Below are 27882 nucleotides of genomic sequence, written 5' to 3'. Positions count from 1 at the left end.
CTTACCCAAAACTACATTGTGCACCTTTCAGGGCTATTGGATAATAAAAAATAAAAAAAATTCTCATTCCAATAATCTGAAAAATGCTGAATATCTGATCCAGAAATCAATCGACCCACAGTATACAATATTCAACTATATATTAATGATAATTTACCTTTACTTGTACCTTTTTTTTACTAACTTCAGGGTGATTCCACCAATTTTACACATTAAAGTGTGTTTACAGGTCTAACAGTGCTGCACCTGTGCAAGAAGTAGTACAAAGCCTTGTGTGGCTCAAGAGGAAGCTGCAAGTAATCTGATAAATTACTGCCAGTGAAGTCAGTCAGTGGCTAAGTTGGATTGTGGGTAATGTAGGTACCAGTGTTAAAGAATGTGTGTGATAAGAAGAGCGATATCTCTGGTTCTGGACTCTAATGAGTCCAACACCGTTACCGGAGTGCAATGTTAGACCAGTGGACTGCTTTTCATAACCTGTTGACTGCATTACCCACAATGCAACTTAATAACCACAAGGCACTTGAAACAATACATCAGAAAACATGCAGCTTCCTCTGGAGCCACAAAAGGCTTTGCACTACTTTCTTCACATGCAGGAGTACTCCCCGAAACCTGTAAACACATTAATAAGTGTAAAATTGGCAGAGTTACCCTTTATCAAGTACAATTCATATAGGTGACTTTCACTTTTACCAAAGTATTATTTTAACATGATATCTTTTACTATTACTCAGAGTTTTGAGTGCTTTTTACAACACTGTTAGGAACTGATCAATTAGAGAACAGAAGGTTTGTCATCACCAGTACTGTTCACTTGTAGTGCTGGTCTGTGTGGGAGCTTTACAGGGATTTGTTCAGCTACTGAAAAAAACTCTGTCTCATAACAGCTTGCAGGTGGTGCTGGTTGGTGTTAACTCCACCAGGTGACCAGAAGAACAACAGCCAGGCAAATAGAAATCCCTGTTATAATCTAATACAGCAGACCCAGAGCCACCAAAAAAAAAAAACACACACACACACAGTTGATGATCATAAGCCAGAGAAAACAAAAAAAGTTTTCAGTTTGCTTTTGAATGTGGAAACACTTCTCAGACAGATCTCAGGTCAGCAGGTAAAGGATGTGTCTACAATCCAAGCAAATAAATATGCAGGAACGTGTAAAAACAAAAAGTGCAGCAGCAGCATGTGTCTTCTGTCAACTTGGCATTTTAATTCTGCTTTTCATCCAGATTAAACAACACACGTCCAGGCTGTTTTGTTGCTTTTTCTCCCAGTTTATTATTGTACCAGTTCAGCAGTAAAAACATGGTTGAGACATCGGAGCACGCTGTAGAACATCTTAGCAAGCTCTCAATAAATAGACCTTTTTTTTTTTAAATATGACAGATTGTATTACAGCAGAGGAATATAAACCTGAAAATGTCGAGCACACGGAACGAGACGCTGCATACAAAGCTCCCTCCCTCTCTCTCTCTCTCTCTGACAGTTCAGCTGATTGTTGCTATAAAAAAAATGTGCGTTGGTATATGTAACAGCTTCGACTGATGAAATATGCAGACATTTCCACAGGTCCAAGTTGTTATTTTGCCTCCCGCCATTGTGTGCGTGTGAGGCACAGAGAAATGCATTTACGCTCGTGTCAAAGTAGTTTTCCGTCAAATTTGTTTTCATTTCCTCAGAGCTTGTGTGGACTGTCTCGGGAAAGAAAACAGGCAGCATTGCATACAGGAGAAAACACAAACCCAAGTGACATTCCAGGAAATAAATACACTTCTTGCTTTGTTTGAAAAAAATTATTTACACAGTATTGTACATGGAAGAACATCCATCCGGGTCTCTCAGTCATAAAAATATATATATATATATAATAATAATTATAATAATAATAATAATAACATCTACAGTAAAAGAATGAACTACAATAACAATTATTGAAATAAACAAAAGATTGTTGACTGTGAATGAATATACAGTACAATCACTGCTTTTAATGTCTTGTATACACAGTAGAAAGCACAAACGTGAGTGTGTGAGTGTGTGTGTGTGTGTGTGCGTTCGCTTGATCGTGTTTACTTCAGGACAACCTTGAAAACGTTAACGAGAGTCTCTTCCGCGCAATGTTCTGTGATTCATCCTCAATGCTTTCAACAGCAAGGAAGCCCTCTCTACTCTTGTGTGTGTGTGTGTGCGTGTGTGTGTGTGTGTGAGTGTGTGTCTCCGTGTGAAGATGCCGACAGTCTAGTGGCAGCCACAAGCTCTGACCACCATGTTGCGGTATTTCTTGAGGATGACGTTGGAGCTGTCATCGAAGTAGAGCACTGAGATGGCGTGGAGCTGCGTGGGGGCACAGCAAGGCTTAGGCACCGTCTCCGGGTTGATAAAGTGAACCTGGGAAGAGTCGAGGTGGAATTCAAATGTAAGATGAATACTGACAAATGGTTGTATCAAAAAAAAGGTCATACACTGAATCTGAGAGCTGTGGAGGGAAAAAAAAAACATCTTGAAGAATGTCGGTTTTATCCTGTGTCACATCCCTGAAGACAGTTTACTCTAAAATACAATCTGCAAGCATTTTGGATCACTGAATACAGTAGTTTCAACAGCAGCCACATTGTCTTGACAGTTGATGAGATGATTAGACTCTTAACATGACTGTTTGGGTTTTTGTTCCCCGCTTTCATGGTTACTCACAAGGGTTTGCACAATGGCATGGTTTGTGGCGTTCATGTAGGAGTTCAGAGGGAAGGCGCACTCTCCCTCGCAATAGTACGCTGCATATCCCTCGGGAGCGATGATCCAGTCCTGAGAGCGAGGGAGGGAGACGCAGAGAAGTTTAAAACACAGGGAGAGTCAAAGTGTGCAAGTGTACATATATGTAGATGTGGTGAGGATTGGAGGGCTAAATATCAGCTCCAGTTAGCAGCACTTAGCAGCGCATTGGTGGGCCACATAGATTTTTTTTTCTCTCTGTCAGGGGTTTAAAAATTTGAACTGCAGCCACCCCCCCAGACAAAATACACCCAGCCCCCCACCCCTTTCACCCATTTCTCGAAAATGAGATCATCCACTAAAAATCTGGAAACTAACAGAACCTTTTCCAAACTTCAACTAGTCCAAAATGCTGAAGCAAGTCTACTCAAGAAATCCTATTAGTAGACACCTATTTGAGCATCTCTAAATCTGTAAGCTGTACTTTATAGAATTAGATTTTTTTATTTCATCGATTCCTTTTGAAGCACATTTGGGATTGGTCCCTGATTATATCACTGACTTACTAGCCTGAGATCCTCCAGCAGAGGTCTGTCAGGGTTAACTCCTGGGTTAGCTCCTGAAATGGACTTAGTTGAAACGCTGGTCCTGGAGCAACTATAATCATAATATTCTAGGAACAACGCCATGACGGGTCGCAAAGCTATGAAATTAGAACTACTGGAACATTAATTATGAGTTTCTAGTAACACCAAAATGACAATATCAGATAAACCCTCCATGAGATGTTTGTCAAAGCCACTGCTGCTTCTGTTGGTTATCATGTTTTCTATCACAAAACACCAATCCAACCTCCTTAAAAGGGACCTAATACTATTGTTGTATATTTGCACCTTTACTAAAAATAGCAATGTCCTGTAACTGCCTTATATTTGATTGTAGTGTCTTTTACGAGAATATTAAACTGAGCAGTGTGACTCGCTCTGCCTATAAAATATGAGAAAACAGGGAAAATTAACTATTTTTTGGCCTAGGTTGAAATACTTACATAGCTTGTTTTGGCTGACAAACGGTCAGAACCCCAAATAGAGGGTCAGGGCGGCCTGTCTTTAGCTCGACAGGCAAAAAATCTGAAGCTTGTTACTTAAGCGTGCCTCTTGTGAATCTTGTCTGGATGACGGTTCAGAGAGATCTCAGCAAGTTTATTAAGTTGAAACTGTATGTGAAGAATTTACAACTTTGGACCCAAGTTTCATCTGGGCAGATTTAAGTGGGTCATTTATCAGGATTCTGGGATAAGACCAGAAACCTGACTTAGGCTTCGGTTGGGCCAAGCAAAGTTTGGCTACCTGGGAGAGGAATGCTTTCCGTACCTGCCACCCCAAATCTCTGAAACTGACGTACAGCTCATGCTTCTTACATGCCTGCTTCTGATCCGTACTGCTGTTTTCTGCAAAGACGGAGAAAGACACAGAGAGGTTATACTTCAAAAATATTATTCCTTTCAGCCACAAGAGTAGTTATTTACTGTAGTCAGACCCCAATTAGGCCGAGATGATAAAAAACAGACCTAAACACAGCCGGTATCCTCATACAAAACCTTAACGTTTAAACAATGGCTGAAGGAAATCACCTCCAGATACAGCAGCAGTTTGGTAATTGTTCCAAATGAATGGGCCACCCTGCTCATAGGTCACTCTGCTGGGCTTTGAGTTTCCACTGGATGAAACAGATGTGCTCACAGCGGCTCGCCCCTCTTTATTTATTCTCTCTCCTTTCTCTTCACTCATTTCAACATTTCTTTTCCCCTTTACCCAAAAGAATAGTCTGTTTTCTATCTACTGATATCTCTCCCTCTTCTTCTGGTGACCTCTGGGGCTCTGTGGTACATTAGTTCCTGAGAGCGGTTCACATTGGAAATGATCATGAGCGACTGGTTCTCATCATCCAGTTAAAGACCACTGCTATTCAAAGTTCCAAACAGGCCCATTTGGCCCATGTGTTGTGGCCCCGGTTGCCCCACAGCACACCGCAGATGTGTTCTGCCATAAAAGCCGGCGCTGCCTTACCTCCATGCAGGGAACTTGGCCCCGACTGCTCTGTAATGCTTGTGTAAATAAACAAAGACAGCAGAGGGATATTTGAAGCTTGGGCATTACAGTCTAATGTTTCAGCACTTCACATAAACACAGCTCTCTCACACCTCTAAAACAAAGGCCCTGAGCGTGCATTGCATGTTTTGTCCAGCAAGAATCACAACGGCCAACGGCATTCTTTTGTTGGTTTCGGAAATATTGTATATTTGTGGACGCTTGCGAGTGTTTGCATGAATGTGTTGTCCCTTAAAAAATGTAGAGAATTCTCCTCCAGACCGACCAGTCATCTGTGTCCTATTCCGTGGATTCCTCGAATGGCCTGACAAAAGCCAGATTAAACCTGAGGTCGGCTCGAGACAACAGTGTAAATCAGCACTGGCTGCACACACAACAAAACACACACTTTGCATGTTTACCTGCGACGTTGGCCACTCTAAGCGCCTCTTGGCTCTTCGCCCCTTTGGAGCGGTTGGGGTTGCGCTGTTTGGCCCCCCCTGACGCTGAGCGGATGCTTCGCAGGTGCACCTCAGTGGCTTTGAAGAAGGCCACCATGAAGGGCTGTTTATTCTGAGGCCCACTGCGACCAATCAGCCCCGCCACACGAGGGTTGATGCTCTCTCCTGCAGGGGGAGACAGAGAGAACAGCACAACAGGTGTTGGCGTCACAGAGGTCTAGATTTTAGTCTGACAGGGTGATGAATGCTTTCGAAAATCAAAAAAATGTGTGCCCACTTGTGTGCCTGTGTTTGGAGTTTTTCTTGCATGTGTGCGGTCTTTTCTTTCCTGACTTTTTCGATTACGCCGCATTCAGTTTCAAAAATTAGATTTTCTTCTGTGAATTCCTTTCCCTTTTCCTCATCCCTTCTCAGCCTCTGAAATGCCAAGAACGAACGTAGCACTGAACATCAAAGCCTCTCTACTTGTGTTTAATGTGTGGGTGTGCTTGTGCATGCGCGTGCCTGTGCACTCCAGCAGTGTCTATCTTGTTCTCACACAGAAGAATGTGTGTCTGATCACCGTCTGGTGGTAAATCAAGGCTTCTGGTCGCTGCTGGCGACGGGACGTCCCGTGCGCCTGTCTGTACACGCTCACCCATAACCCTTCATACCCGATCCAACACAAAAACACACGCTCATGGATACAGCCTCTCCAAACACTCCCCTCCCACAACATGAAAGCAGCACAGTGTCTGTTTTCCTCACCTGACATGTAACATCCTGCCGTCCTACGAGAGATAATGTTCTCAAACACGCTCCAGTTCTTCACACTGTTTGTTGATAAAGTTTTCCCAGTGATGACAAACTCACGTTGAGATGTTATCTTAATGATAACACGGCGTATTTAATGCATGCCTTCTAATGAGGCTGAGGGTATGACGGATGAAGATGAATGTCTGATGATGAATGATGAGGTGCAGACTTTGATTTATCTTTGCTGCGTACGCACAAAGAATGAGTCAACTGATTCAGATGCAGGTTTACGCACGTGAGATTACACCGCAGACCATGTTTGCTTGATATACAACATTAACTCCATTAACCCCACATTACAGTGACACATGTCAACATAGTTAATCTAGGCCTGTCTGAAGAATATGTCAGTTTCATGGTTGTGGGGTTTTATAGCACAGTTTTCCCTCAAGGAGTGAGGCAACTAATTACATTTACTTTTATTATGTACTTCAAGAGATTTTATTTGTCATATATACATCCAAGTACATTTAGTGAAATGTTGTTGCATCAAACTTCCAGGCACCGCACAATGAGAGTACAAGAAATTTTAAAAGCTAAGCTTTAAACAAATTACAAAAGAGAGATATACCTAAATAATGGGAAGTAATCAAGCAACATTAATTGAATTGATTAATTCATTAATTGTGATACTTGGATTATGTTACTGACTGCATTTTTTAATAGCTAATTAATGTATCAGAATACATTTTTGAAGTTACCCTCCCAACCCTATATATACCATATACTACGGGTCTTTTTATCTTTTTTCTGATTGTAGATAAAATACATTTATTTAAAAAAAAAATGCTGCTTTTGCTCTGGTGCAGCGTAACAGAAAAAGTATAGGTAAAGTACCTCATATTATACTATAAGTACAGTATTTGAGTAAATGTACTCAGTTACATTCCATCACTGGTATATACTTACAATACTTAAATGATAATTATGATGGTTAGCATTTACCAATAAGTACATCTGACTTTCTACATGCTGGGGAATGATCTGAGTGACCCTCACCATTTGTGCTCTCCAGGGCCAGCTGTAGACCCAGGTTCCTGCCAGGGTTCAGGACCCAATGGTTACTGGTGGCTGTCACGTCAAACACCAACCAGCCCTCCTCTGCTGCCCAGATCACCCGTGAGTCCAGCAGAAACAGGTCCGACTCCCTGGAAGAGGAGACGGTAAAAGTTCACACTTAAAGTCAGAGATGAACGCAAGTCAACAGGGATTATATGCGCAATTACAAAAGATAGGTTGAGACCATCTGACAGAGTGTAAACTTAAGTGAGTGAAGCGCAAAGCAAAGTAATGGAGTGTAGAGAGGGAGTCAGAGGAGTGTGACGGAGTGAAAGAAAGTGAGCGAGGGGAGCGAGGTAGGGAGGAAGGGAGGGCTCCAGATGGTGAGGCCCTGGGGAACACTTCATTTTCTTAATTGACAATAATGGCTTTATAAACGACCAGTCCTTTCACACACTACACACAGTCCATCATTGGCTGGAATTTTCTGGGAGAGCCAGAAAGCCAACGAGAGAGAGACAGAAAGAGAAACAGTGGGAGATCAAAACTCAGCTGCTAAAGAGGAAAGAACTGTGTGAAAAGTAGCGAGTGAAATAGTGCATATCTGAGTCAGTCCTATTGTCCGACACTGAACTCTGGATTTTCTGCTCTTTCACCATCGGAGACTAAAATCCCTTGTTCTTCATGAGGCCATTCATGTATCCCGACCTATTTTCTGACTGGGCAGATAGTGTGTCGCAGAGCTCTGGTTCATTCATGTACCCAGGCCCGTCTCTGGCAAAGGAATAAATGACTGTGTTGTTCCCTCTGGACAACAGAAACCTTTAGGAGGGGTCGAGGAGAGCAGGACATGGGCCATTCCCGAGTTACATACACCTTCTGGACGGCCCAGATTAGAGAAGGTGGGGCTCAGACCTGTTCTGATTAGAGCAGCTTCCAGATAAGGTCTGCAATTTACTCTCATCTCTTATTTTCATGATAAATATGTTGATTTTTAAAATGAATGAATTAAAGCTGCAGTAAGTGATTGTTTTTTGTTAAATAGCTCTGCTTATGCAGTAAAAGAGCAAAGACATTTTCAGGTATCCCTGCCCACTTTATCCAATCAGGACAGAGAACTCCATAAAGAGGCAGTCCTGTCTGCTCCTGAACGCACCGATAGCAGGATCCTGCTGTCTGCTGCTGTGTCTGGTGATTCTTCTGCACATACATGCGGTGATGTAGAGAGGAGGGAGGGGATCACCACAGTAACTGCAAAACGGGCAGGAAGTTAGCTAAAATCTACGATAAGTTCCAAGTATTGGAAACATTACAATTTAGGAGTCTGTTTTAGTCTGAACCAAAGTGGTGGACCAACTGACTGAGTAGCCGAGCAACTGACACCGCCATCATCTCAAGAGGGACACTGGTAAAAAGGGCTTAAAATGTTTGCCAATTCATTTCATGTTGTTTGATCAGTTAATTTATTGATTGATTGTCCTCCATAGGGAAGCAGGGCTCGGTCTTAGTGACAAGGGTGACAAGCCCTGACATTTGAAGGGAGTTCAGAGTAGAGCCACTGCTTCTTCGCCTCAGAAGGCGTCAGCTAAGGTGGTTTGGGCATCTGATTACGATGCCTCCTGGGTGCCTCCCTTTGGAGGTTTTCTGGGAGGAAACACTGGAATAAATCGAGAACTCCCTGAAGGGATTACAAATCTCATCTGGCCTGGAAATGCCTCGGTATCCTGCAGGAGGAGCAGGAAAGCATTGCAGGTGAGAGGGTCATCTGGACCACCACGACCCGACCCCAGATAATCGGTAGAAAATGGATGGACGGATGATGGGTGATCAATGAACTAATCATTTCACCACTAGTCATAGTTAAGCTACATGACCAAATTCTCCTTGTACTACATACACTATTTACGCACAAACACACAATTACACATCCATGCTCACCTATCAGAGTGTTCCTCCAGCACCTGGTAGACGCTGATACGAAAGGTCTCATTATCGTAACGTTCGTGGATGAAGTCTTTATATATTCGAAACTCCGCAGCGGTGACCGCCTCGCCCTCCGGGATCCGTGATAGGTCGAATCTGAACTCTCTGTGATGCCGCCGCACTGGGAGGAATTCTTTATCATGTTCCACTGCACAAGAAAGGAGAAAATAAAACACGACGATGAAACAAAAATGTACCATCAGACAGATTGTACGTATGCAGAGACTGTTGCTTCTTTTCACATGACTTCTTTTGCATCCCTCCTTTACCAGCAGGGATAAGAAATATGTGCAGGAAGACACAGAGGCGCGATGTGGCTCCATATGAAACACATCTTAAAGAGAAAAAAACACGTTTGCAGAAAGGCTAAAGAACGAAATGACTTTTCCTCTCAGATTTCTGACAATTTATTCGTCCTCCACAGCCCATCAACCTCCATTATTAGTAAGGAGATGACATAGCTTGTCAGACTGATTCAGCCCCGAATTAAAAACATCTCGAGATATGCAGTATACATGTTGGCTTATGACTGAAACATTTATGAGGAATGGGACAAGGAGCGATGCATCTGGCGCACACTGAGCCCATGATAGAGAGATGCAGGCGGACTCTGACAGCTTTATGAGCCCCTTTCTTCTCCCTCTCTTCCTCTCGTAGCCCAAGAGAGTCATCCAGTCTGCCCTTCATCTGGTTCTCATGAGTTGGGGCTCCATGTTCGGTGTACCCCATCCTCATCCCCTCCTCTCTCTTCCCCACATCCCAGCTTTTCAAACCCCCCCACCACCACCCCCATGATGTGCCCCCCCTGACCCTGCTTCTCTCATGTCCCAGCAGGATATCCCAGGGGTCAGTGCCTTGTCTCTCACCATCTTCATCAACTGTCAGACAGACCCCCCACACATACGTATACATACATACATACATCTACAAACAGATACATAAAGACACACACACACACACACACACACACAATCCAAAATTATTTCTAAGCTTGCAAAAACCATAAAAGCAAGCAACACTATTCTGCCAGACCTCAGTGGCATCTTTTTTCAGTCTTGCCCCGCTTGTAAATAGTTTAGTGCTGGTTGTTTAAACAAGTCATTTATTAGTTGGTTGAGAAAGCAACAATTTTCATAACTGACTCATCTTTAAGTTGAGGTTAAACTCAGGTTCAGAGTTTTACAAGGAAAAGAAGATAGAAAAAACAACAACACTGCAACTTCGTGGCCATTCATCAGACAAAACACGCAGTTTGCAGACATCCACATGGGTTTTGAGGAATTGTGTGTGGGCATTTATTTTTTATTTTTTTAAATTATTTTCTGACATTCGTTTTCACAACACTTATACACCAAAAGGATTAACTGGTTACCTGAAACAAGAATCTACAGCCACGCTAGCACTAGTGGTGCTGTGAGCTTAATGCTAATACGAGCATGCACACAATGAAAATACTACTAACATACTACAACTACAACACTACCAACATTCTGATGTTTAGCAGCTGGGCCTATTGTGTTTACTTTGTCCATCATACTTAAGCATGTAAGCATGCTAATGACTACTAATTAAAAAAATAAAATTTTGATCTGATGATTGAGCTAAACGAAAAGTTAAATGGTAACCACAGTTATTATTAGGGGTGTTACAATCCATCGATCCAGATAGATACATCGTTTTAATAATTAACAATGTCATACAATCAGGCTTTGTGATATCTGCAAATATCGTATTGTTGTACAAAGAATCAATATAACATTATGTTGTGAAGAACCTGGATGATTTACACCCCTAGTTGTTACAAGACATTTCATTATCAACAGTTGTTAAGACATGGTGATGCTAGAAGAAAAGACCGAGGATGACAAAAATCACCAGGAATCAACCTCTGGAGATCATGGATGTATTACAAAATTTCACAGCAATCCATCCCATAGCAGTCGAGATAGTCGACAGTTGGGACCGAAGTGACGTACTGACTGACTGACCAACAGATCAACAGAGACGTCGTAGAGCCACGTTGCTAGCATTGGATTAATCAATGAAGATAATTGTTTGCACTCCTAATAAGATTAGATGTCGACCACATGGCCCTGCAGGGCTCGCTCACAGCTGGATGACAGAGGAAACTCTGCTCCAGCCGCCCCCTCTCTCTTCCGTCCTCAGCAGCCATCCATCGACCATCTAGTGCTACTCAACAATTCTTTAACAGTCAGCTTCCTCTGAGCTGCACAACTCTGACAGGAAAAAACAAGTCTCGGGATCTCTGCCGAGCCGTCGCCGCACTAACGACACAAACAAGAAATCCTGACGTCAGCATTCTTGTTCTATACCAGCTGCCAGTAATAAAAGTGTGCAGTGATGTAAATGTTTTGCATGTTTCTTCTACACATTGCCGCGTCATTTCTTTCACTGCACACCTGCCTCTTTGTCTTCCTCGGCCCTGTTTCCCCTCTTCCCTCATATGTAGTTTTCCCACTGGACTCTCTCCCCTACATCCCCTTTCATTTATGTCTCTATTAAACCCAGTTGCTGAAGGACATTATACAAAGGCAGCACTGTGAGATGATTGGCCAGAGCAGGAGTAAAGAACGGATCTAATTACTCTTCAGTGAGGGACAGCTCTGCTCTCTGTTGCCCATTACATGGCCTAGCTTTAGGCTCCCATTGTCCTCCATCTGCTGTGGCCACTCATTGGACTGGTTTGAAAAAGCTGTTCGGCTTTTCCGGAAAACAGTGGAGTTCAAGGTGATGTGGTCTTCACTGTAGACCTTAATCAGTTAAACATCACTGCCACCAGCACCCCAACTTTATTATCAAGCCTACCTCTAGTCTACTGGCTGTCCACATTTGCACCAGTGCTACACTGAGGACCGCTCCATCAATCAGGGCTTTCACCAAGCCCCCACCCTCAAAGTCACCCTTTACAACATTACACTGAGTGTGTTGACAATGCACACATTCTACTGCGGGGAAAAAAAAAAAATCAAGCTCATAGGGGTCATCAGCATGGTTCAGGACGACACCTGCAGCTCACCTCTCACTCAGACTCCACTACAGACTGTATACTGGCTCTGAGTCACAGCTAGAAGACAGAGGAACCTTTTTTAACCTTAAAGGCTACTGTTAAAGATATATGTTTTATTAAAATAAGTGTTAAATAGCTCTACATTCCAACAGTATGGAGTGTTTGGTCAGTAACTCATGTCTCGCCTCCTCATGCTCATGCAGTCTAAGACAAAATACATTTTCTGGTATCCCTGCCCACTTAGTCCAGGAAAGAGCAAAAGAAAAGGAAGAGCACAGTGTGGCGACGTAGATTGGAGGGAGCATGCATTTTACTTTAATCATTCCATTTCAATACATCACTTTCAACTGAAATTTTCAAATTGAATACACTACTTGGCAACTGTGTCAAATGGCGCCCGTGAACAAGCGTCTTTAAGGTTAGGAATGACAGGCCGGGTTCAGTGAAAAATTTAGAAATGATGTCAGGGTTTGGGTTGGTTTTGGCTACCTAAATTGCCACTCGGTCTTCAAAACTTTGAGAACCTCTGCTTAAAACAAAGAAGACGTGACCTGTTCTCCCAGCCTGTTGACTTGGCTGCGTGAATTAGTTGTGAAAGAATTCAACCGAATAGTGCTTTTTCCTTTTCAGGTTGCTCAGGCCACATGACTGAGCTTGACGTCTAAAAACAGGTGAAAGTGTCTGATGTAAAAGAGTGAAAAGTCAGATTTCTTTTTTTCATTTTTCTTCCATATTCCTTTAATCATCTTGTGGCCCTTTCAGATTTATCTTTCGACCTTGAGGCCGAGATACGCTGCACTCACCTGATACGTCTTGGCAATAACTCAAAATTAACGTCTTTCACTGAAATCCTATTGTTCTGATATGACAACATGATTAATTCAAAACAAATTATAGTTAAAACTCGAAAAAATTAGAGTTACTTAAAATTAGTTACTTGAATTGTTGAAAGTTAGTTTTGGAGTTTTCTCAAATTTAATGCAAAACACCAGTTAGCTGAATTTCTATAAGAATTTCATATATTTCCAGTATCAGCCAAATATATCAGAAGAATGTTTTCACTTTTCTCATCATATTGAGATCAACTATAGTGCTGAACATAACTGCGTACAAACATCATCAAGACAACTTGTTCTCTATTCAGAAAGAGGAACAGAACAAGATAAAGACTACCATTTTCATCTTAATATCTATACAGGGAACAAGTACTTCATGTTTTTAGTACTCTCTCACACATTCTCCTTTAAACCTCTCTTCTCCGACGTCTGCGTATGCTTCTACCACACCAGGGACCTCCTCCTCCTCCTCCTCCTCCTCCTGCAGCGCAGTGCAGGTGCACTCCCTCTGGGGGAGAAAGCCAGACCTGTTCTTTAGCCACGGGAGCAGCCGCCCGCCCCTTCACTGTAAAAGCTCTTTATCTTTGCTTGCGAGAACAGCTGGATGCTGCTGTGAAACTCCCACGCTAACTATCTGTCTCACATCGCCTTCCATTTCCACTTTTCAATGCATGAATCTCATCTGTACAGTTTGACAGAAGCTGAGAGCGGCCTTAAAGAAGTGTAGCCTCGTCCTGTCATGACTCTGCCTTTGTCTCTCGGTTTCTTTCTCTTCGCTTAAGAGTCATTACAGCAGTATGGCAGTCATTAGATGAGGGGAAGAGGCACAGTCAAAGCCAAGCGGGTGCATTTATGACTTCCTCTGGGAGGAAGTGAGTAGCCATCGCCCCACCTGTGTCGCATACACCACAAACATGGGCGAACACACCCTCTCATGCCACGAGCCCTTCATTCCGAGTAGCCGGCGTCCAGATCAGTTGCTGCTGCTCACACACACACACACACACACACACACACACACACACACACACACACCACACAAGCAACTATCACAAAGTGTTTCCTGTGATGCGAACGGTCTTGTGCGTCACAGCACGGTCACACAATCATTATGGGTTTCCGTAATCCATAATTAGAGATGCAACAACGCACACATGCAAAGAAACAAACACACACACAAGCACACAAACATACACAGCAAGCTGCTTTTATCATTTGGTCTGCTTTTTATACAAACTGCTGATGATGCACGGCTATCCCACATCATTTGACATTTGTGGCGCAGGCCACACACGTGCACAGCAGCACACATCAGAGAAGTTTGGAGGTTGATGACTTCTCCATCCTCCAAAACCGTGCACCTGGCAGCCAGAGGGTTACTACCGTATTAACAGTGTGTTAGTATCTTTCAAGATTTATGACTCCCTGCTGGGCATACAGCTTCCTTATCATGTTCTCCACTGCTGAGAGTCTGTGCAGGCTAACAGCCAAAACCTCAGATCTGCAGCCTGTCTACAGCAAAGCAGTGATTTCTGAATTTAAATTAAAAAAAAATCTAAAAAGCTGGAAAATCCATCAAAACATTACTGTACCATTTTTTGTCTATAGAAAACCTCTGACTAGTCTTTTGGTAATAAAGGTGTGGGATGCATCGTGATGCCGATGTGGAAGATTGTGCATCAATGTAAAGACAGAGCACAATCTGGAGATTATAGCCTTTGTTGATTGTTGATTTTCCGGGCTCAGCTGGACAATAAAGTTGTAAAGTTAGGTTGCAACTTCTCTCTCTTGCATTGAATTGTGGGTGAAAATAACACTAGTGTTACGTTAAGAGATATGGAGGAGTCAGGCAGATATCATAAGCGAGTGAGAAAAAAATGCACCCAGTATTTTAAAAAGTGGACATCTGTGCACATTTTGGATTTTATGCAATATTTGAGAGGCATGAACTGGACACACACTGTGTGTAAAATCTGCCTCACAACAATTATTGTTGGCTGTTTTAACCTGAAGCTAACATAAGTATACAATACTATAAGTATTGTCTTTGTAACCCAAGCCTGACAAAGCTTATTATTCTGGCCAAAAATGATAAACGTTAGTGAGCCACACATACACAGTCCTGCTACTTTAAATTCACCATATTCTCAACGGAAAATATTCCCCAATAAATACACAATTTGATCCTGTTTGAGTAACATTTGCTTAAAAAAACAGTTCTCGGTTGTTTTAGGAGATTATTACCCCCGCCAAGGAAGTCACGTTTTCCCCCGGTGTTTGCTTCTTTGTTGGTTGGTTGGTTTGTCAGCAGGATTACACAAAAACTACCAAACAGATTTTCACAAAACTTGGACAGAGGTCGGGTCTTGGCCCAGAATAGACCCCAATAACTTTTGATGCAGATCCAGATAAAAGGACAGATCAGGAATTATTCTCACTTTCTTTAATGAGTTTGAACTGAATTATAGGGGACTGTTGGGCCTTGGTGGAGGTATGCGCTCCACCGAGTGCCATTCTAGATTAGCATTTAAAAATCAATTTGTGATTTACGACTGCTGAGAAAATTATAGAGCGATGGACTATCTTTAACTTGGTTCAAGTTTTATCGTAGAATTTGTTGACATTGGCAAAAACACAGAATTTCACCAGCCTTGTACTTTGACCATTTTTTCTCTCTTCTTGAATGCCCCTCTCTCCCTCCTCTTCCCTTTCCCCTCTCCCCTCCCTCCTCTCCCCCTCTCCTGCCAGGCCTGTAGACCTAAGACACTTCTCCGACACCTCAGGCTCCGGAGCAGCAGCGGACAAATCTGACGGCTCGCATTAGCCCAAGTGTCTGTTCGGCACCCTCACACCCCTCGGTCCCACTTTGCACGCTTCCGCTGCTCTGCAGGGGGGGGAGTGGATCTCACCCCTGGCACCGCTCTCACTCCTCTCAACTGTCGGCTTAAGCTCCCTCCCCCCCTTCCATCCCACCTTCGGCTCTCTTGAGATAACCGTGCCACTATTACCTGCACCTCATTCTGGATCCCCTGTAGAGCCCATTAGCTCTAACGACACACCTGATTCCCACAACCAGAAACCAGGAAAGAAATAAGTCAATCAAATCACCGTCAGACCATTTTATGATGTGAATCTGGAGGTAAATGAGGGGGACTGTAACTCCACATAGAGTCGTACATTTGATTGATGCACCATAATGATATGTCTCTTTCTCTCTTTTTTGTTGCTCTTACTCAAACAATGTTTTAAGTACAGCACTGGGAACAAGTAAGTCATAGTTTCCGTAAGCTAAAAGGAGAGAGGGGAAGAAAAACGGAGAGCAAGGAAGGGGCAGATTGCTCAAGATGTTTATCCTATAAAGACTAAAGAGGGTTTGATCTCCTGGGTACCGGGTGACTACCCACAGTAGGGCGATTACCACGTTAGGAAACATCCTGCCCACTAGCGACTCCTGATGACATCATGCCTGTGTGATGTATTTGTACTGCTGTAGGGCCTGACAGCACAGGCTCCCTGGGAAAGGGTCAGCAGAGTTTCATGCTATAACTTACTCACACTTAACGATCATTAACTCACTGCAGTGTGTGTGTGCAAGATCACATTTTGCTTTGAGCCTGTGTGCAAGTACAGGCAGTAACCACAGGAAGAAGAGTCTTAACATTTAAGACTCGTGGTCAGACCAAACCCTTTTCTTTTGCATGTTCTAGCGTGGAGTCAACGGAGGTCTCAGATTATACTCATAGCTGAACTCTCCTTCTCCCTCTCACCGAGGCCATCAAACATGCTCGCCCTCTTCACCCGTAAACTCGTAGTGCTAGGTTTCACCTCATGCTTCGCTGGGCATCATGTACCAGAGATTTATACTGGAATGTACGTGCTCAACTGTGTTGAAGGGTCGCTTCATTGAATGACAAAATCACATATTTTCTCACTCACCTCTACGGTTATCTAGCCATGCAGATAGTTTGGATTTAAGAGAAAAGATCTATTATTCGCTGGAGAGTTCGATGAGATTAGAAGATGGATACCATCTCATTTCTGTCTGTTAAATATGAAGCGACAGTAAACAGCTGGGTAGCATAAAGACTTGAAACAGAGGGAAACAGCTAGCCTGGGCTTGACAAAAGGTAACCAAATCTGCCTAGCAGCACCCCCGGAGCTTACTTTATTAAACTACACCATATTTGTTTAATCTGTACCAAAACTAATGTGTAAAAACAGCAATTTGTGTGGGTTCATTGGCTGGGAGAGGTTGCCAGTCAATCAGTGGAAACTCCAGTAGTGAGGCTTTTCCATACACATGCTGGCTGGGCTCGACTTGGGTTTGACTCAGCACCCTCAGCCCAGCTCGGCAGAGATTTGCATTTCCATAACAACAGGGCTACCCGCCTGAAGATGTGTCTTTAACTAATGACGCGCTTTTCTTGAGTATCGGTCAAATGAGCGGCTGTCAATACACTTACTTCTCTGAGTATTATTGAAGAGTAGCCGTTCCCTGAATTCGATAATAAACGCTTTGGTTATAAATTCTTCACAATAAAAGTTTGCCGTTATTAGTTATATAAAAACTTTTATTATGAAAGCTGCAATAGCAGGAAATGTTGGGTTTTCACCAGCAGTAACTTATCATGACTCCTGTAACAGCTAAAAGCCAACATGATTAAACGGTAAAATAAAGCAGATGTCTGAAAGTACAAACAGGGAGGCAGAAGAGAAACTACAACTCAAACTACAGAGATTCAGTGAGAAGCTACAAAAGTACTGACAGCTGAACACAGACAAACAAGTCCCACAATCGCAACACACGCTTGTCTGAGGGGGAGAAGGGGGTCATATTGGGTCGGCCGTGGTCGCGAGACGTCACTGCTGCCCGCTTGGAGGCGAGCTGGGTGTGCTTGGGCCCCTCTTTGGAGAAGGTCCATCTTGGAAAACTGGTAGTAGAAAAGCAAATCAGCATGGTACGGTTTGACAGAAGTGCCAGAGGAAAAGCCCCAAAGTACTGTTCCAAGCCAACCCCTGATGACAAACCCCAGTATAAAGCCCCCAAACTGTTGTTTTTGTACGCTTTCAGCAGATTTTGTTACCTGCGGACACAGCCAGGCAAGGTGTTTCCCTCTGTTTCCAGTCTTGTGCTTGGCTAAATCAGCTGGATGCTGGCAGTAGCAATAAATTTCACAGACGGACATTAGAGCGGTACTTCTGGACTAACTCTTGGCAAGAATATGTGTGTCTCAAAATACGAACTCTCTGAGATTCCTGCAGCCGCTCCACAGCAATAAAGGTGAATACAATTTTGTTTGTGGTGCTCTCAACATCTTTTATCATTTTTCATCATTTCATCATTTTTATTTCTTTTTAATTTGGATGAACCTCTCTGTTTCTGTAAAGCCAAAGTGGTGAATGTGAAGAGCCCACACTACAGTAACTGCAGGACAAATTGAGTCATCTCGGAAATTGGAACATCATCATGTTCCCTCCGAGGTCTGTCAAGAGAGATTTTACATTAGTGAAAGGCAACGGTGAGAATATAGAGAACCCACATCCTCAATCTTCAGCGCTCATTGTTCTGTGGTGTGATTTAATGCGTTGAGAGACGGAGATGAAGGGGTGTGGAGAGATCTGTGCCAAGCGGCGGCAGATCTCTCTGTGCTAATGCCACTGTAACCATCTGCACTTCCTCTTAGCTGCAGGATAAAACAACTCAGGGACGTGGAACCACAGTTTCCCCCATTCACTCTTCCCCCCATCCCATTGCTTTTATGTTCTTTAATTTTGTGGCGGCAGGGGCCACACCCTCCTCGCAGGCCAAGCCGGCTCTTATTATAGACCTCAGGAAAATTCACATACAATACGCACATTGGCACAAAGAGACACGCAGATGTTTCTCAAAGGTGTCTACATAAAACTTTTTATAATTTCCTCCTGCGTCCCACAGCTGCATCTTAAGCACACATGACGGGCACATTGGCACCCTGATTTTAACAGCTTGTTGTTTATTTTGTTTAATTACAGCCCATTGCTTTTTTAAAATAAACAAAATGGCTGTGGAGGAAACACAAGGAAAATACAGCTGCACGCTTGCCTAGATAAATAGAAACACGCCACATGCAGTTCATATTCGTTGCTGCAAAATGTCATCACTTATCATAAAAACACTTGTGTTGAGTTGTTGCTTGGCTTTTACAAGCTTTGATTTGGCTGTTGGAACCAGGAATCTGGTCAGTATTACGGGCTTCCGCTAACGCAATCTTCCGCTATGAGAACAAACACACATCACACAGTGCAGCTGGTGACTGGGCAGGGTAGGTGGCTCTAAAATAGTGTTTTACTATGCACAAACACACATAACTGCCTTAACATAAATGCTCTAGAGCATATTATGTTCCCACAAGGAAATGGAATAAAGAAAGAAATGGTTTCAAGAAATGCACTGCATGCATCTGTGATCCACCTTTCTCCTTTTCCTTCTCCTCTCATCTCCTTCCCCCTTTCCCTCCACCCTGTCGGTGCCCCGGTACCAAGCAAAGAGTTCTGTATTTGTTGTTGCAGCAGCGGAGCTGTTGGTCCCAGGATCTCTGGCTGTGCTCTGGCCCACATCTGCTCTCTCAGCTTCGCTGCTTGGTACCCGCCAACATAGAAGTGCAGGGGAGTCTTATGTGCTGCCGGCCACTGATAAGGCAAGGCCAAAGTAACCCAGATGAAAGAGAAGTGCCTAAATGGGCGGAGATATCATTTATTCTGCACGTTTTATAATCTCACAGCTCACTTTAATTTACCCATAATTCCACTTTCTATACGCATAAAGAATTATGTGATTTTACAAGGAGTTGCTACTTTTTGAGCGGTAGACAGAAAAAAGAAAAAGTCAGAGCAGGAGAGTGAAATTATTAGAAAAACTGAAATGAGCCGAACATTCCTGGCAGTGAAGGAGGTCCGTCCATCACTGTAGCAAAGCTAGAACGCCCGCCGTTTAGTACATCTGGGCCTTTTGACCACTTGCACATTGTCAAGTCCCACCCGCAGAGTGTTTCATCATCTCTCCCAGCAAGTGCCTTCGCCTGGCCAAGAGCTCAGAGGCTCTGCTATGTGCATCCAGATGTCATTCTGGACTCCTGGGTTCAACAGGTGAATCTGAGATATAACAAATGAGAAAAAAATATGATTTTCCTGGATCACTGCGACTGTGGACTTTGTATGGCTGCCTGAAGCTTAAGAGAGGAGAGATTCTTTGTCTGCATTTGTGGTAGTTATTTACACACCAGACCTCGATGTAATACATCAAATTCAGGAGAACATTAAGAGAAATGAGCTGACAGGAAGGCACGGCTATCTGTACCAACTGTTACATTCCTCTGCTTCGGCTCACTCCCTGTCCAGCACAAGGCAATAAAGCATGCACTCAATAACACTAATTAGCTCCAGAAACATTCCTTTTGGGCAAAAAAAAAAGCGTGCGTTTCTCTCCGCACATATGAATGCGTGTAGGTACTCATGCATGTGCTTTCAGTCCACTGGGAGTGTATACAGAAGCGATTACATAAATCTACCGGAGGGAGAAAGGCGTACTAACAGTGTCAAGGACAGGCTGCGTACACAGAGGCCGGGCAGGCTTTCAACACATACTTTTAATTTTCTGGTCCTCATGTGATAAAAAGCCTCCCAAAACACATTTTGGGAAGCAGCTTCTGGTGTGAGACGGAAAGACCGAAATGGACGAATCCATCAAACACCTCAACGATGGACGAAAAGTACAAGTGTGTGTGTGTGTGTGTGTGTGTGTGTGTGTGTGTGTGTGAGTTTACGAGAGGGGGACAAAGTGAGAAATGAAGTAGAGAGAAAGGGAAAGCTTTGGTTTGGGTTCAGAGAAAATGTGTGTGTGTGTGTGTGTGTGTGTGTGTGTGTGTGTGTGCGAGAGAGAGAGAGAGAGGTGGGGAGTGGAAAAACACACAGAAGAACTTGAGAAAGTGTTGAAATGTTTTATGTCTGGAAGCACGGGAGGTTTAAACCCCTGGAGGTGTGGGCCAGAGCAGGAGGTTGGAGACTAAACACCACACAACACCACTGGGACTATATGATAACTCACTAATTAAAACTGGGAGGCCAGTGCTGATAATCAATACTGTTGGTTCAGGAGGGCAGGAAGGGAAATTTGGTATCAGATGGTCCTGCGTGTGGGACAGATTGGAGACAGGGCCAGACATGATGGTGGAGGTCGAGATGAGTTGACTTGTTGGACTCTGAAAAGATAAAGTTTCTCTGCACAGCTGCTTTGGCCTGCAGACAGAGGGAAACATCTGTATTAACCTCAGCATGATGGGCAGCCCACTGTGGAGAGGAATGCAAGAAGCAATAGAGAAAAGGGTGTGGAAAGAATAAGTGATATGAGTATGTTCTTAAAAAAAGAGAGGGATCTTGGAGCTATAATTTGAAATTACACATGTGGACGTCTCCGCTTCTCCCCTATTAGCTATAAAACTAGATCTGCGTGCCTCTAGCGTGACTGTAGAGTGACACAACTGCTTCCGAGCATGCAGCCGTGAGTGCGAGCTGGTGACACAATGCTGTCTGAAAGCCAAAGCCTCTAATAAATCCAAACTCATTTAGCAGTTAGACATTTCTTCCCCTCTCAGCTCTCCATTACCTTCCTATTAACACGTTCTATAAAACTGAAAGAGCTGGCAGACAACTGTGTGGCAGCTCCTATGGGAGCAGACGGAGGGCCATGAATGGTGGAGGGCCAGGTGGTGCCCTGTCAGGTCACCAAGGTAACGCAGAGGATAATTACCTGCTGGTGCACTGACTCACTCCGCCAAGTCTGTATGATACCCTCTCTGATCACAGCCTTGACTCAAGAAATAACGCTTCAGTAACTACACTTACATGCACACTGGTTTTCAACTATTATGCAGCATATGACATTATTCCAAACTCGACACGGGTCAAGGCACGTTGAATATGCCGATATAATTTGGATTTTGGGAACATTCTTCTCTAAATCAGGGTTTTTAAAGCAGTTTGCAAGTCATAGCATCTTGCTCGTTTACCGTGAACTGTGTGTGTCGCTTGCCAACAGTTTTCAAGTCTGAGCTAGAAATGCACTAAAGAAAAGCCCAAATTTCTAGTTGGAACACTTTAAACATCATGAAATCAGCAGTTTTTTAGGGATATGCACAAATAAAAGAAGGTGGTTGAGCCACTGGAAGACAGAAGCCGTGAACGTACACGTGGATATTAGCGAAAAGTTATTTTTTTTCAACAGCCTTTTCTGGTATATAAAAAAAAAAGAATATTTTGTGCAGGAAACTGATTACAAAAAAATTACAGGCAACGTTGGATAATGACTATCCAAATGTTGCATAAAGCAACAATGAGAGAGGGAAAGCAGTGGAGCTTTATTTGTTTACTGCTTTCAATTGTGCTTAGTGAAATGGATCACATCTGGTGCAGATTAACAGCAGCAGAACACTGAGCAATTAAATGCACCCTGGTAGCGCATTTTCTTTCCAATGGCTTGATATTTGCCCACTTTTTTAAGATGCTTTTACTTTACGACCTTCCCTGAGAATACAAACATGGAGGCAGACTCAGGCCGGGCTCACACTGCAGGAGGTTTGACATTTTTTTCCTACGATTTTGAAATCAAATCAAGATTCGAAAATAATCACCACACAGTATAGGATATTCTAATAATATATATGGCACGATATAAGATTACTGTGCCAGAAGGACTGATGCATCACCTCACATGATCTCATGGGGAAGCACATGTAGACAAAATGGAGACTGTGGCGCAACAACTCACTAATGTTAATGAGTCTGGATGAGAAAATGTTTGTGGAGATGTGGCCAACACGGGGTTGTCAAGCGTGATTTTAACTGTCAGTTTTAATATGTGAACAGTAGTATGCTAGCTGACGTTATCCTCAAGGGCTAGGATGTCCACCATCAGCTCCTCTGTGGTCTCTCCCATTGGCTCTTGTGGACCTGCTCGGAAAGTACTGACGTGATCATCCAGATTTTAAATCCTACCTATCAAACATGTTTGATATTTATTGGGGGCGGCCCTGGTGAGTCTGCGAGTCAGTTCTTGACTTGGCTAATCACGTTTAAATCAGCCCGAAACTCCCGTAGTGTGATCCTGACCTTACAGCATCAAAGTTAGACATACTGACACAAGTCTGATGATATTCTGTACACTGTCCTTTTGTGAAGAATCCGTTGTTTGAAATGAAACTAATCTTTTAGGATTGAGACAGAAACTATAATAGCATACATTATTAACATAACTATATTCATACTGTTAGTTTTGGCTTATTCATGGGATTTTTGGGAAATTACAAAAACACAGGATAATGTCAGTTTTATCCTTTAACCTAGAACAACAACATGACTGAGGCCTTGTTATCACAATATGAATCTGCTGAACATGAATCTCCTTATTGAATTACTGTCTAGCCCTAAAGAAAACACATACAAACACATTTACCTCAAGCTACGTTAATCCTTGCAGGCTTCCATGAGAACAGGGAAAACAAGGAAGCTGTGACTAACACACCTCATGATAACATTTTACAGTAAAAGACGAAAACCTCCCTCCCACACAAACACAGGTAATGAGGTTGCTACCGTTTCAGTCATCCAGGATGCAAATAGCAGACGTCCAAGTCACAGCCCTTTTCCTCTTGCGGTCTGGGAGAAGAAGATGGTGTAAATTTAAGTTTGGGCATCATGAGTGAGTATGAGTTTGTGCCTGGATTGCTTAGCCAGTATAAGAGTTCAACGTGAACTGAACTGGAGCTCAGCTCGGGCCAAAGCAGTGGCCGAAAGCCCTGGAAGCTGTGGTTTCTTAAGGAGGAAATGCCTTAATTCATGGTGGCTGAGGGCTAATGCTGCCAGAGACCACTGGGACTACATTAAATAATTACTACAAAAACTATGTGTGTGTGTATGGGTAAATGTTGGAAAGAAATAAACCGAAATGCACCTTTAATTTCATTTGGATTCTACTCTGTTGACACCTTGAGAGACGGGGAATGTGCGTGTGTTGCGTTGACCTGCTGGCGTGTTATCATGGCACGTCCGGCACACACACACCCCAGCGCCTGGTGCAGCAGTGTACATTCTGAATGTATGCTGTAAGCCATTTACACAGCTGGGCTTTCAAACTGAAGTGACTCAATGAGAGGACGTCCCTGGCCTGGGGTCTGTCCCAAAGCCCACACCCGCCCTAGCTGGCTACACTGGAGTCTGACACACTCACACTCACACACACACACACACACACACACATGCTGACAACAAAGTGTATCAGCTCCCCTGAGTGGCAGTCAGGAGGAAAGATGTAGATGTAGCTCTGTGGTGCACCCATACATTGTTGTAGTATTTGGCCTCAAGTAAAAAGTCCATGAAAACAGGCCTCTCAGGGAGGAGTAACCAGTTCACAAAGTCTGACTAATGCACCTTGGCACGGTAGTTATGGAGACATGCAGAGTTTCGAAGGACAGTTTTTTAAATAAAAGCCACACTCATTTTGCTCTCAGACAACCTAAATAAGAAAACAAACCCACAACGAGCAAATGTGGAAAGGAAGGAATTCGGAGGAGGAAGTAGTCGATCCATTTGATAGCCATCGCTCAGCTCTCTGTGTCCATCTCCCTCTCACGTGAAGGGTAATGATAATAATCTGCTGTTTTGAATCAAGCCGCCTGGACAAGCATTTGATGCTATTACACGAGACTCAGGGAGAACAATGACCCCTACTGATAGATGCAACACGTGGCAGAGAGCACACACAATGCAGTGACAAACGCCTGTGTTATATCCAAATGACTGACATATTTGGAAACACCGATCATGTGCAAGTAGGAAGACTCAAACTGGGAAACTGCCACCAGTAATTACATTAGCCACAAGACTTCAAGAAGGCAGTGTGGCTTTCTTTCCATGATCCTCTCTAATATATTAAATAAAAAATGTTCTCTCCTGCTTTTGTGACCCATCTTTGTTCCCGCACGAGAAAATGGACCGAGTCCCAACCATCTGCCGTCACTCTTTTTAAAAGTTCCCCTCTTTCTCGTCGGCTCACTTCAGCCTCAGCCCTTGACTTTGCGAGTCAATGTGGTCAAATCCATCTGTGTCGCAGCCTGTCAAAAATAGTCACAATGCAGCAGCTCCCACAGTAATTACACAGTGCAGCGGAGGAACCAGTGTCACCTCCCTCTCTCTTGCCAAGACGCTCCAACAATGATCTTTCCAGGATTGAGCGTAAACTTCCAACTTCTTGCACAATTTCACAAAAAAAAAAAAAAAAAATTCTGGTGGCTTGAAGAACGCGGCCTGCTCAGAATTGAATTTGCTATTTTGTCCGCCTTGTGCCACATTACTGTGAAGGGTTAATGCACTTAAATAAAACACAACTACTCAGGGGCAGTCGCTGTGTCTGACTACATAATGTGTTGAGCAAACTGAATTATAATGATGCGTTCATCTACCCATAAATCTGACACCACCTGCTAATGTTGTGATTATTTGCACTTAACAGCCTCTGACATGTGCTGAGAGCGATAAAACAGTCCAAGACTGATTGATTTGAGTAAACATTATGATTAGATAAGAACAATGGCCCATGGGAGCAACATTTAACAACCAAGAAAAACAATCCCATTAAGAGTGCAGTGCACCCTACGCCTTAAATACTCATTCTACGGTAAGGATCTTCTAAGTGTGGATCATCATTGACTGGCATTATTTTGCTATCCGATATCTATATGACGTCTCCAGATTAGAGTGAAGGGAGGACCCGGTGCACTTTGAACCCAGTCCTGCTGTTGACTTGCTCATACTTTAGATAACACATGGTTGACATATTAGCTGCTGCGATGGGTCCATCATCCTCCGAGTGAGCACCTGAACATTAGCTGCTTGCACAGCTGTTGGACAGAGAGGGACACTGGAATGTGACGCTCCTGGTATTAGCTGCAAAACTGCACCTAGCTCTGTGTAAACATGGTTATTGTGCTGGCGTCCTGTGTGCACATGCAGGTGTAACATCAGGTAAATACATGTGCCGAGGGCCATCCTTGAGCTTAAACGTCGCCACTGTGATTCCACTATCACCTTTGACTCATAGATAAATACTCGTGATGCGTCCTAAAAACCAGCAGTGAGATGCAACAAGTGCAGGGCAGTACTGGCTGATAAATCCTCCCTGTTGATGAAGCCGTGACAGTGAATTATAGCACATACAGGCCTTCAGATGATCACTTGACAACAGCTACAGAAAAACCCAGTCTGTCATTAACACAATCATTTATATTTCTAGTTTAGGGACTTCTATTATCTCGGTGGCAGTCAAAATAATCACCCAACTATACTTTATGAAGTAAAACATCATTATTAAAATATTTAGCTCTTTCTTTGCCATCATTACAGCATGTTTAGGGCATGTTTTGCCATAATGAACTCCTTTCAGACTTATTTTCAACAAATGGTGAGAAATCAAGTTGCCTACCTAAATTGACAAAGCTCATGACCATGTCTGCATCGTTCAAGAAGTTGTTGTCTTGCAGGCTTGCTATCGGGGGCCCCTGCGTGGTGAAGACGGGCTTGTAGGGGTAGGAGTATCTGTCCTCGTCCCCCTCTATGGACATGGCGTTGTACAAGTCCAACATAAACATCGGGGCAGCGTTGTGCTTTCCGTGGAGGTGGGGTCGCGGCCGGTGCGGCAGCCCCAGGATCGACAGGATCTCCCGCTGCATCTCTCTGCGCTCCTGGCTCTTCAGCCGGCGGTGGATGAAACTGGAGTGGAACTCGTTGTCCAAAGTAAAGTTCGTGAACGCTGTATCCGCCAGCACGCAGTAGCTCCAGACCAAGAGCAACGCGGGAACACGTCTGTCCAGAATCGGTGCCATGGTGCTACTCGCCGTGCGTAATTGCGCCCAGTTCTGTTCGCCGAAACTCTGAGGGAGAAAGTGGATATTGAACTTTTAGCAGCGGGCAGCCTGTGTTCAATATCCAAAGTCAAGTACGGTCCCTCATGTCGAGGGAAGTGCTCCCCGAATGAAACATCAACTTCACTTCAAAGTCCTTTTAAATGATGGGCTTTTTCTGGGCAGATCGTGCTCGCGCGGACCTCTGTCCTCATCCACAACCTGTGGCCAACAGCTACCAAGTGTGGTGCAGCCTGCAGCTCGCAGAGTGGAGGCTGCGAGCGGACACGACCAAGTTCTGAGGAAGCGCTGTGTGGCTGGGAGGAGCAGGGGGAGAGAGGGGGAGAGTTAGAGAGAGAGAGAGAGAGGGAGAGAGACAGTTAGAGAGGGAGAGAGAGAGAGAGTTTGAGAGGGGAAGAGGGAGAGAGAGAGGGAGAGTTAGAGAGAGAGACAGGGGGAGAGAGATTTAGAGGGAGAGAGGGAGAGTTAGAGAGGGAGAGAGAGAGTATGTTGTGGGGTTTTTTTTTCAATAGAGATAGAAGTTGGCCTTTGTTGCCAGCTGGAGAAGAAGGGCTCTAGGCTACGTGTGCAAATACAAAACGGATTAGGACAGGATTTGTATCGTGATGCTTCAGTTTATGATAAAGCACATTTCGTCATTCCTTTCCCACAATTCCTAGTGCATGCAAGCTTGTGTGGATTCAATAATGACAGATGTGCAGACAGTGACAATAGGCCTTTCAGTGTCAGAGCGCTTACGGAAAATAACAGACTTCATATCAGAGAGTAATTATTCGCCTGTGCAGGAGAATTCTTCAGAACTGGGGGAGAGGTTGCGACATGCAGATGCACTGTAATGCTGCCACTACAATAGTTAAGTCAGTGATCTGCAGGTGCACTCTCTGAATACTTTGGTCCACATGTGCTGTGAGACTTAAAAAGTCAGATGTCTTTTGATGTCAGAGAGGCGGTATTACAGCCTCGCAACTGCCATTTCATGCTGCATTTTTGAAGATATCCAAGCTTTCTATCCCCGCTGCTGGAGCAGGA

The 27882-nt window shown here is 43.7% G+C and overlaps 1 protein-coding gene across 1 annotated transcript; it reads right to left on the bottom strand.

Annotated features, from left to right (window-relative positions):
- Window positions 1–1270: 1270 nt before the first annotated feature.
- bmp7b (bone morphogenetic protein 7b) lies at window positions 1271–27072 on the bottom strand. Its single transcript, XM_073469356.1, has 7 exons — window positions 26415–27072; window positions 8996–9188; window positions 7058–7206; window positions 5225–5428; window positions 4086–4162; window positions 2695–2805; window positions 1271–2391 (listed from the first exon to the last, which is right to left on the bottom strand). Exons 1-7 carry the CDS (start codon window positions 26812–26814, stop codon window positions 2242–2244), a joined length of 1284 nt encoding a protein of 427 aa, XP_073325457.1. The 5' UTR covers window positions 26815–27072; the 3' UTR covers window positions 1271–2241.
- Between the last annotated feature and the right edge of the window lie 810 nt (window positions 27073–27882).

The sequence above is a fragment of the Pagrus major genome, chromosome 7, assembly GCF_040436345.1.
Source record: "Pagrus major chromosome 7, Pma_NU_1.0".
NCBI lineage: Eukaryota > Metazoa > Chordata > Actinopteri > Spariformes > Sparidae > Pagrus > Pagrus major.
The sequence above is the reverse complement of the archived record's forward strand: the minus strand, read 5'-3'. Positions and strand labels throughout refer to the sequence as shown.

Coding starts and splice junctions, on each gene's coding strand:
- bmp7b (XM_073469356.1), bottom strand. CDS start 26,814: ATGGCACCGATTCTGGACAGACGTGTTCCCGCGTTGCTCTTGGTCTGG. Junction 7,207..8,995: donor CTGGAGGAACACTCTGATAG/GTGAGCATGGAT, acceptor CTCCTCTTCCAG/GGAGTCGGACCTGTTTCTGC. Junction 2,392..2,694: donor ATGCCATTGTGCAAACCCTT/GTGAGTAACCAT, acceptor GACTCTTCCCAG/GTTCACTTTATCAACCCGGA.